This window comes from Globicephala melas, chromosome X, assembly GCF_963455315.2.
Source record: "Globicephala melas chromosome X, mGloMel1.2, whole genome shotgun sequence".
NCBI classification, from domain to species: domain Eukaryota; kingdom Metazoa; phylum Chordata; class Mammalia; order Artiodactyla; family Delphinidae; genus Globicephala; species Globicephala melas.
This window is the reverse complement of record NC_083335.1, coordinates 110,228,802-110,240,828: the sequence shown is the minus strand read 5'-3', so window position 1 is coordinate 110,240,828 and position 12,027 is coordinate 110,228,802. Positions and strand designations below refer to the sequence as shown.

The 12,027-nt window shown below is 43.0% G+C and overlaps 1 protein-coding gene across 1 annotated transcript in view; it reads right to left on the bottom strand.

Annotated features, from left to right (window-relative positions):
- MAP3K15 (mitogen-activated protein kinase kinase kinase 15) overlaps window positions 1–12,027 on the bottom strand; it is a 148,575-nt gene that overhangs the window by 116,638 nt on the left and 19,910 nt on the right. Inside the window, 1 exon segment of the mRNA XM_060291968.1 lies at window positions 494–633. Coding sequence (XP_060147951.1) covers window positions 494–633 — 140 coding nt within the window.

Here is a 12,027-nt window from a genome sequence, read left to right as displayed (position 1 = left end):
TGTGTATGAACACACAAATTTTCAGTTTTGCTTGGCTTTAAACTGGGGAGAAAAAATGACAGATTAAATACTGATTACATTTGTGCTAAACGTTTCTACCCATTTTGGTAACTGTTAAGCATCTTCCTATTATTATCCAAGTTGAGATTTTTTTTTTTTTAATGTGCAGGTTTGGATCAAATTGCCCAATAGTGGATTCAAAGTGCTGTGTTTGCTTCAACAGAAACTAACAGGAGTTTTTGCCTTCACCTCCCCACTGAGCTTAGAAATATTCAAGTTGCCTGCAAACGCACATCTCTAGCACATACGCTCACACAGAAGCCGGGAAGTCACCTGTGTGAGCTAGAACCTGGGGGTGGGAAGGAAGGAACTGCACGAGCAAATCTTTCTTGTTTTTCTCCAACCTCCTCTGCTACAGGTACATTTCAAATGAACACACAATACTGCTTTCCCAAAACAAAGTATTCAGGAGAAGGTGAACAATACTCTTTACCTTCAATGAAAGAGCAGTGTCAGCATCGGTGTCGTGGTACAGGATCACATTATTGGCCATGTCAAAGCTTTCACGGACTCCAAGATGGTAGAAGAGGGAAGGCTGTCTGGAGACATTGCTCATGTCCACCACGGCAACATCTGAGATGAACAAGGAGGGGACAAGGTCGGGGGAGAGAGAGGTCATCTACTTAATCTACTTTGTGATGATCGCCAACGGGGAGCTGCTGCAATTTGTATTTCTATCATCAGCCTTTCAGGTAAAGCAGAAGTAAGGAATGATTTGATTAAAATTACCCCCATGAACTGCAGAAGAAAAGCTGAACAGGAATAAAAACTAAAAACCAAAAAACTCTTCCTTCTTCAAAGTGCTGAGAACATAGTCTCACTTAAAAATTGCTGGTGGATTTATTTTAAATGTTATTTTTATTAGGAAATTTATCTTACCCAAAAAATGTATTTAGCTTATATATAAAGTATTAAGTATAATGAAATAAAAGACCATGCACCCACCATGCAGCCCAAGACACAAAGCGCTATCTGTACTGTCAGAGCTCCATACGCCTCCTCGTAATCACATCTCTCCCTCCTGCCCAGAGAACGCCTCCATCCTGATCTCTGCATTTATCAGTTCCCTGCATATATCTGTATATGCATATTATATATTATTATAATTATGAATTCCTAAACAGCATATTGTTTAGTTTTGTATGTCTTTGAACTTTATATAAATAGTATCATACTGTATATATTCTCTGACTTGCTGGTTTTTGGTGTGAAACAACCAACTTGTATGTCTAGCTCTAAGTTCATGCATTTTCACTTCAGCACATGATTTCTTCTTTTCCTATTTCAAACTGTTGTAATGAACATTCCCGCACCACGCTCCCGGTTCATATGTCACCATCAACTGGACGGCACAGATCACATGCCCGTGGAGTTGTGTCCTAGACAGACTTTAATCAAAGAGGGGTGGGATAGGGAGGGTGGGAGGGAGGGAGACGCAAGAGGGAAGAGATATGCAAACATACGGATATGTATAACTGAGTCACTTTGTTATAAAGCAGAAACTAACACACCATTGTAAAGCAATTATACTCCAATGAAGATGTAAAAGACAAAACAAAACAGAGGGGCAACACAGGGCATCAATAAAGAACAAACTTAAATTTGCCTAGTAGCACTGGACACCACTTCAAGTCTAGTTATTTTCAAGAGAGTATCAGAGCTCCAAGTTTGACTGGACTTTGTCCACGATGTACAGCAGAAATTTGGGGAAATAGTGCCCAAACTTATGCTTGTGCTGCTCTGGCCTCACAGGAAGTTACTGAAAATCCCAATGAAACAGAGCAGAGGCGAGGTGAATAGAGACGTGAAGACACAAAAAGGCAGAGAGATGCTACCTCGGCACCAGGCACCGCTGGGAGACCTGAGACCGAGCCCTGGCAAGTCCTGGGTGGGCCTTTTTATTCCCTAATTTATGGGTTGTCTGCTCCACGCCAGGCACTGTGCTTGGTGCCAGGGACAGAAGTGTGAACAAGGCATAATCCCTTTCCTCAAAACCATGCTTGATACAACGGAGGCGACGGGAAGGAAGCAGTGGTTAGAATCAGGGTAAGGAAGGCTAAGACGAGGGGAACAGTGACAGAGGCACCCCTGGGGGGGGCACCGAACCCACACGCGGCTGGAGGGCAGTCAGGGAAGGCTGAAAACATGTGACCTGTCTGGAGCCTGAGGGTCCATGTGAGGCAGGAAAACTGGGGAGAGGATGGGCGGATGGAAAGGGAGGGAAAAAGCATTGTAGGAAGAGAAGGCAGCAGGTGCAAGCCAGCGGTCAGGGGCGTGTACATGTTGGGGCCACTGCAAATCATTTCACAGGACCAGGACACCTAAGAAGATGAACCTGGAAGGGTTAGTAGGTGCCAGACAGGTGAAGGCGTCTGAAGGCCATGGTAGGGGGGCTGGACACTAGCTTGAGACAATGGGAAACCTATGGAAGGGTGTGGGGTTTCTTTTGGTTTTTTTATTTTCATTATGGAAAATTACAAACATATATGTAAAAGTAAACAGAATAGTATAATGGAACCCCTGTAGCCCCACTTCCCTCAACAATTATCAACTCAGCCAGCCTTGTTTCATCTCTACTGCCAACCACACCATCCCCTTCCATATAATTTTGAGACAAATCCCCGGTATCCTATAATTTCATCTCCAAATACTTCAGTATGTTTCGTTAAAAGAACTCAAAGAAAAAAAAAACAACAACAAATAACCATAGCATCAATGTCTCATCATTATTTTTAAAAAAATAATCATGAAGGGCTTAAACAGCAGACTATCATATCCAAATTCACCCTTTAGAGGTTATTGCTCAAGAAAGGACAAATGTATATACTGAGGAAACACTTTTTACAACCCAGCCTGGTTAATTTATCTCAAATGGATACCTGGTGCCCAGAGTCATCTGCTCAGCTTTGAAACCACACTGCAGCTGAATAAATGAGACGTTCTGCCCACATGAGTTTTCCCTGGACTCTATTACCTTCTCAAATGAAAAAGAATGTGCTTCCTACTGATGTTATTAGGAAATGGCAACACAGATGCTAATTCCAAGGCCGTGGGGACTTCTATAATTAGTTAACAAAGGACAGGAAGCAAATGGAGGAAGACAAAGGAGAGTGGTGGGAAGGGGCAGAGCAGGGATGAAGGACCGCAGCCCCCAATCATACAGACCATTTTCACAGGAAACCTGCAACTTGGTGGAGTAGCTTGTAGCCAAGTAGATTAAATTTTAATCTGGTGACATGAGTTCCTGCTTTCCTCTGCCCTCGCAATGTTCTGTGCTGAGACCTGTACGCTCGCCTCACCACGTCCGCTAAGGAGCCCCTCCGTGGCTCCACCAAGGGTTGGGATGGAGATTTTTCTTGGTGCCTCATTAAAACAGGACAGACTGAAGCAAGATGGCTACTGAGTGACTCAGGGGGAAATGCTGGACGCGTGCTGGATTCCAGCCCTGAGGAGGACAGCACGGGACTTTATCACGCTACCTCAGAAAGGAAATCCTATTCAAAAGGCATGGTTGGGCAAAGCTTTGGCACAGTGACCTGCTACGGAAAAAAGGGCAGAAACAAAGACATGTTTGCTGGAAAATGGGCAAGATAGTTTCACGTCATCTTACTTAATCTTTGCAACGACACTCTGAGTACTCCCCAATCCCGGAGCGCGCAAGGGCCGCTGTGCCTGCACGCCCATACCAGGGGGATGATGGCCAGCACACGCTGAGGGAAGAGGCAGCAAGCATCCAAGCTAGTAACAGCCACTCAGTTCCGGAAAGAGGGTGGAGGAGCCCGACTTGAGCTCGTCTTCTCTCACAACAACACCAAAACCACAAGTAACTGCTGAACAACCACTGACAAAAAAGACTGGAAGCTACCAAAAAAGACTTTTTACACTCAAAGACAAAAAAGAAGCCACAGTGAGATGGTAGGAGGGCACTTTCGGAAAATAATCAAATCCCATACCCACCAGATGGACAACCCACAAACTGGAAGATAATTATATCGCAGAGGTCCTCCCATAAGAGTGAGAGTCCTGAGCCTCTGAGTGAGGTCTCAGAGACCTCTGGGACAACACTAAATGCACCAACATTTGCATCATAGGTGTCCCAGAAGGAATAGAGAGAAAGGGCCTGAGAAAATATATGAAGAGATTATAGCCGAAAACTTCCCTAACATGAGAAAGAAAACATTCAACTTAAGTCCAGGAAGTGGAGAGAGTCCCATACAAGACAAACCAAGGAGGAACACACCAACACACATATTAATCAAACTGACAAAAATTAAAGACAAAGAAAAAATATTAAAAGCAAGAAGGGAAAAGTGGGCTTCCCTGGTGGCGCAGTGGTTGAGAGTCTGCCTGCCGATGCAGGGGACATAGGTTCGTGCCCCGGTCTGGGAAGATCCCACATGCCATGGAGCGGCTAAGCCCATGAGCCATGGCTGCTGAGCCTGCGCGTCCGGAGCCTGTGCTCCGCAACTGGAGAGGCCACAACAGTGAGAGGCCCGTGTACAGCCAAAAAAAAAAAAAAAAAAAAAAAAAAAAAAAAAAAAGAAGAAGGAAAAAGTGACAAGTAACATACAAGGGAATCCCCATAAGGGTATCAGCTGATTTTTCAGCAGAAACTCTGCAGGCCAGAAGGGAATGGCACGATATATTTAAAGTGATGAAAGGGAAAAACCTACAACCAAGAATATTCTACCCAGCAAGGCTCTCATTCAGATTCAACGGACAAATCAAAAGTTTTACAGACAAGCAAAAGCTAAGAGAATTCAGCACCACCAAACCAGCTTTACAACAAATTCTAAAGGAACTTCTCTAGGTGGAAAAAAGAAAAAAGGCCAAAACGAGAATCAAGAAAATTACAAAGGGGCTTCCCTGGTGGCACAGTGGTTGAGAGTTCGCCTGCCAAAGCAGGGGACACGGGTTCGTGCCCCGGTCCGGGAGGATCCCGCGTGCAGCGGAGCGGCTGGGCCCGTGAGCCATGGCCGCTGGGCCTGTGACTCCAGAGCCTGTGCTCTGCAACGGGAGAGGCCACGACAGTGAGAGGCCTGCATACCGCAAAAAAAAAAAAAAAAAAAAGAAAATTACAAATGGTAAAGCTCACCAATAAAGGCAAACATAAAGTAAAGGTAGGAAATCATCCCCACACAAATATGATATCAAAACCAGCAATCATAAGAAGAGGAGAGTACAAATGCAGGATATTGGAAGTGCACTTGAAATTAAGAGACCAGCAACTTAAAACGATCTTGTACATATACACACTGCTATATCAAAACCGCATGGGAGGGACTTCCCTGGTGGTCCAGTTGGTAAGACTCCGCACTCCCAATGCAGGGGGCCAGGCCTCGATCCCTGGTCAGGGAACTAGATCCCACAGGCATGATGCAACGAAGAGTCCACATACCGCAACTAAAGACCCTGCATGCCACAAATAAGACCTGGTGCAGCCTAAATAAATAAATAAATATTAAAAAAAATAAACCTCAGGGGAACCACAAACCAAAAATCTACAATAGGTACACATACAAAAAAGAAAAAGCAATCTAAACACAACACTAAAGACAGACATCAAATCACAAGAGAACAAAAGACGAAGGGAAGAAAAAAAAGACCTAAAATGAACAAAATGGCAGTAAGAACATTCCTATTGATAATTACCTTAACCGTAAATGGATTAAATGCTCCAACCAAAAGACACAGACTGGCTGAATGGATACAAAAACAAGACCCGTATATATGCTGTCTACAAGAGACCCACTTCAGATCTAGGGACACATACAGACTGAAACTGAGGGGACGGAAAAAGGTATTCCACGCAAATGGAAATCAAAAGAAAGCTGGAGTAGCAATACTCATATCAGATGAAATAGACTTTAAAATAAAGAATGCTACAAGAGACAAAGAAAGACACTAAACAATGATCAAGGGATCAATCCAGGAAGATAACAACTGTAAATATATATGCACCCAACACAGGAGTACCTCAATATGTAAGGCAAATGCTAACAGCCATAAAGGAGAAACCAACAGTAACACAATGGTGGGGGACTTTAACACCTCACTTTCATCAATGGACAGAGCATCCAGACAGAAAATCAACAAGGAAGCACAGGCCTTAAATGATATGTTAGACCAGATGGATTTAATTGATATTTATAGAGCATTCCATCCCAAAGCAGGAGTATACACTTTTTTCTCAAGTACACATGGAATATTCTCCAGGACAGATCACATGCTGGGCCACAAATCAAGCCTCAGTAAATTTAAGGAAACAGAAATCATATCAAGTATCTTTTCCGAGCACAATGCTTTGAAATTAGAAATCAATTACAGGACAAAAACTGTAAAAATACAACACATGGAGGCTAAACAATATGCCACTAAACAACCAATGGATCACTGAACAAAGAGGAATTCGAAAACTACCTAGAGACAAATGACAACGAGAACACAACAGTCCAAAACCTATGGGATGCAGCAAAAGCAGTTCTAAGAGGGAAGTTTACAGCGATACAAGCCTACCTTAGGAAACAAGAAAAATCTCAAATAAACGACCTAACCTTACACATAAAGCAACTAAAGAAAGAAGAAAAAACAAAACCCAAAGTTAGTAGAAGGAAAGAAATCATAAAGATCAGAGCAGAAATAAATGAAATAGAGATGAAGAAAACAATAGAAAAGATCAATGAAACTATAATGTGGTTCTTTGAGAAGACAAACAAAATTGACAAACCTTTAGCCAGACTCATCAAGAAAAAAAGAGAACTCAAATCAATAAAATTAGAAATGAAAAAGGAAAAGTTACAACTGACACCACAGAAATACAAAGGATCATAAGAGCCTACTACAAACAACTATATGCCAATAAAATGGGTAACCTAGAAGAAACTGACAAATTCCTAGAAAGATACAACCTTCCAAGACTGAACCAGGAAGAAACAGAAAATATGAACAGACCAATCACAAGTACTGAAATTTAAACAGTGATTTAAAAGCTTCCAAAAGGGACTTCCCTGGTGGTCCAGTGGTATAGAATCCTCCTTCCAATGCAGGGCATGGGGATTTGATCCCTGGTCGGGGAACTAAGATCCCACATGCCGCAGGGCTACTAAGCCTGGGCACCACAACTACTGAGCTAGCGCGCCTCAACAACACACCCCACGTGCTGCAAACTACAACAGCCCACGCGCCCTGCAGCCCGCGTGCCGCAACTAGAGAGAGAAAACCTGCACTCCACAACTAGAGAGAAGCCCGCACGCCACAATGAAGAGCACACACCACAACGAAAGATCCCGTACGCCTCAACTAAGACCCGACGCAGCCAAAAATAATAAAGAAAATAAAACAAAAAAAATAAAAGCTTCCAACAAGCAAAAGTCCAAGACCAGATGGCGTCACAGGTGAATTCTATCAAACATTTAGAGAAGAGTTAACAGCTATCCTTGCGAAACTCTTCCAAAAAACTGCAGAGAAAGGAACTCTGCTCATTCTATGAGGCAACCATCACCTGGATACCAAAACCAGACAAAGATACCACAAGAAAAAAAAATTACAGGCCAATATCACTGATGAACACAGATGCAGAAATACTCAACAAAATACTACCAAACCGATTCCAACAATACATTAAAAGGATCATACACTATGACCAAGTGGGATTAATCCCAGGGATGCAAGGATTCCTCAACATCCTCAAATCAATCAGTGTGATACACCACATTAACAAACTGAAGAATATACGGCTTCAAGATGGCAGAAGAGTAAGACGCGGAGATCACTGTCCTCCCCACAAATACATCAGAAATACATCTACGTGTGGAACAACTACTACAGAACACCTACTGAACACTGGCAGAAGACCTCAGACCTCCCAAAAGGCAAGAAACTCCCCACGTACCTGAGTAGGGCAAAAGAAAAAACAGAAAAAAGAATAGGGATGGGACCTGCACCAGTGGGAGGGAGCTGTGAAGGAGGAAAGGTTTCCACGCACTAGGAAGGCCCTTCGCGGCCGGTAACTGTGGGTGGCGGAGGGGGAAGCTTTGGAGCCACGGAGGAGAGCACAGCAACAGGGGTGCAGGGGGCAAAACAGGGAGATTCCCGCACAGAGGATCGGTGCCGACTGGCACTCACCAGCCCTGCTCACCCGCTGGGGTGGGCAGGGAGCTGAGCCTCGGGCTTCGGAGGTCGGATCCCAGGGAGAGGACTGAGGTTGGCGGCGTGAACGCAGCCTGAAGGGGGCTAGTGCGCCACAGCTAGCCGGGAGGGAGTCCGGGAAAAAGTCTGGAGCTGCCAAAGAGGCAAGAGACTTTTTCTTGACTCTGTTTCCTGGTGCGCGAGGAGAGGGGATTCAGAGCACAGCTTAAAGGAGCTCCAGAGACGGGCGCAAGCCGCGGCTATGAGCACCGACCCCAGAGACGGGCATGAGACGCCAAGGCTGCTGCTGCCACCACCAAGAAGCCTGTGTGCGAGCACAGCTCACTCTCCACACCTCCCCTCCCGGGAGCCTGTGCAGCCCGCCACTGCCAGGGTCCCGTGATCCAGGGACAACTCCCCCGGGAGAACGCACAGCGCGCCTCAGGCTGGTGCAACATCACGCCGGCCTCTGCCGCCGCAGGCTCGCCCCGCACTACGTGCCCCTCCCTCCCACCGGCCTGAGTGAGCCAGAGCCCCCAAACCGTTAACCCCGTCCTGTCTGAACAAAGAACAGATGCCCTCAGGTGACCTACATGCAGAGGCGGGGCCAAACCCAAAGCTGAGCCCCTGGGAGCTGTGCGAACAAAGAAGAGAAAGGGAAATCTCTCCCAGCAGCCTCAGGAGCAGCGGATTAAATCTCCACAATCAACTTGATGTACCCTGCATCTGTGGAACACCTGAAGAGACAACGAATCATCCCAAATTCAAGAGGTGGACTTTGGGAGCAACGATATATATATATTTTTCCCTTTTTCTCTTTTTGTGAGTGTGTATATGTATGCTTCTGTGTGTGATTTTGTCTGTATAGCTTTGCTTTTACCATTTGTCCTAGGGTTCTGTCGGTCCATTTTTGTTTGTTTTTTAGTACAGTTTTTAGCACTTGTTCTCATTGGTGGATTTGTTTTTTGGTTTGGTTGCTCTCTTCTTTCTTTTTTTAATTACCTAAAATTTTTTTTTTACTATTTTTTATTTTAATAACTTTATTTTACTTTATTTTATTTTACTTTATTTTCTTCTTTCGTTCTTTCATTTTTTTCCTATTATTCTGAGCTGTGTGGAGAACAGGCTCTTGGTGCTCTAGCAAGGTGTCAAGGGCTGTGCCTCTGAGGTGGGAGAGCCAAGTTCAGGACACTGGTCCACAAAAGACCTCCCAGTTCCACATAATATCAAATGGTGAAAATCTCTGAGAGATCTCCATCTCAACGCCAACACCCAGCTTCACTCAACGAACAGCAAGCTACAGTGCTGGACACCCTATGCCAAACAACTAGCAAGACAGGAACACAGCCCCATCCATTAGCAGAGAGGCTGCCTAAAATCATAATAAGGCCACAGGCACCCCAAAACACAACACCAGACGTGGACCTGCCCACCAAAAAGACAAGATCCAGCCTCACCCACCAGAACACAGGCACTAGTCCCCTCCACCAGAAAGCCTATACAACCCACTGAACCAACCTTAGCCACTGGGGGCAGACACCAAAAACAATGGGAACTACGAACCTGCAGCCTGCGAAAAGGAGATCCCAAACACAGTAAGATAAAAAAATGAGAAGACAGAAACACACAGCAGATGAAGGAGCAATGCAAAAACCCACCAGACCTAACAAATGAAGAGGAAGTAGGCAGTCTACCTGAAGAAGAATTCAGAATAATGACCGTAAAGATGATCCAAAATCTTGGAAACAGAATAGAGAAAACACAAGAAACGTTTAACAAGGACCTAGAAGAACTAAAGAGCAAACAAACAGTGATGAACGACACAATAAATGAAATGAAAAATACTCTAGATGGGATCAATAGCAGAATAACTGAGGCAGAAGAACGGATAAGTGACCTGGAAGATAAAATAGTGGAAATAACTACTGCAGAGAAGAATAAAGAAAAAAGAATGAAAAGAATTGAGGACAGTCTCAGAGACATCTGGGACAACATTAAACACACCAAAATTCGAATTATAGGGGTTCCAGAAGAAGAGAAAAAGAAAGGGACTGAGAAAATATTTGAAGAGATTATAGTTGAAAACTTCCCTAATAAGGGAAAGGAAATAGTTTATCATAGTCCAGGAAGCACAGAGAGTCCCATACAGGATAAATCCAAGAAGAAACACGCCAAGACACATATTAATCAAACTATCAAAAATTAAATACAAAGAAAAAATATTAAAAGCAGCAAGGGAAAAACAACAAATAACACACAAGGGAATCCCCATAAGGTTAACAGCTGATCTTTCAGCAGAAACTCTGCAAGCCTGAAGGGAGTGGCAGGACATATTGAAAGTGATGAAGGAGAAAAACCTACAACCAAGATTACTCTACCCAGCAAGGTTCTCATTCACATTTGACCTTTACAGACAAGCAAAATCTAAGAGAATTCAGCACCACCAAACCGGCTTTACAACAAATGCTAAAGGAACTTCTCTAGGCAGGAAACACAAGAGAAGGAAAAGACCTACAATACCAAACCCAAAACAATTAAGAAAATGGGAATAGGAACATACATATCAATAATTACCTTAAATGTAAATGAATTAAATGCTCCAACCAAAAGACACAGACTGGCTGAATGGATACAAAAACAAGACCCATGTATATGCTATCTACAAGAGACCCACTTCAGACCTAGGGACACATACAGACTGAAAGTGAGGGGATGGAAAAAGATATTCCATGCAAATGGAAACCAAAAGAAAGCTGGAGTAGCAATTCTCCTATCAGACAAAATAGACTTTAAAACAAAGACTATTACAAGAGACAGGATGGACATTACATAATGATTAAGGGATCAATCCAAGAAGAAGATATAACAATTGTAAATTTTGATGCACCCAACATAGGAGCACCTCAATACATAAGGTAAATGCTAATAGCCATAAAAGGGGATACTGACAGGAACACAAACACAGTAATGGACTTTAACACCCCACTTTCACCAACGGACAGACCATCCAAAATGGAAGTAAATAAGGAAACACAAGCTTTAAATGATACATTAAACAAGATGGACTTAATTGATATTTATAGGACATTCCATCCAAAAACAACAGAATACACATTCTTCAAAAGTGCTCATGAAACAGTCTCCACGACAGATCATATTGTGGGTCAGAAAATCAAGCCTTGGTAAATTTAAGAAAATTGAAATCGTATCAAGTATGTTTTCGGACCACAACGCTATGAGACTAGATATCAATTACAGGAAAACATCTGTAAAATATACAAACACATGGAGGCTAAACAATACACTACTTAATAACTAAGAGATCACTGAAGAAATCAAAGAGCGAATCAAAAAATACCTAGAAATGACAATGAAAACACGACGACCCAAAACCTATGGGATGCAGCAAAAGCAGTTCTAAGAGGGAAGTTTATAGCAATACAATCCTACCTTAAGAAACAAGAAACATCTCAAATAAACGACCTAACCTTACACCTAAAGCAATTAGAGAAAGAAGAACAAAAAACCCCCAAAGTTAGCAGAAGGAAAGAAATCATAAAGATCACATCAGAAATAAATGAAAAAGAAATGAAGGAAACGATAGCAAAGATCAGTAAAACTAAAAGCTGGTTCTTTGAGAAGATAAACAAAATTGATAAACCATTAGCTAGACTCAGCAAGAAAAAGGGAGAAGACTCACATCAATAGAATTAGAAATAAAAAAGGAGAAGTAACAACTGACACTGCAGAAATACAAAGGATCATGAGAGATTACTAGAAACAACTATATGCCAATGAAATGGACAACCTGGAAGAAATGGACAAATTCTTAGAAATGAA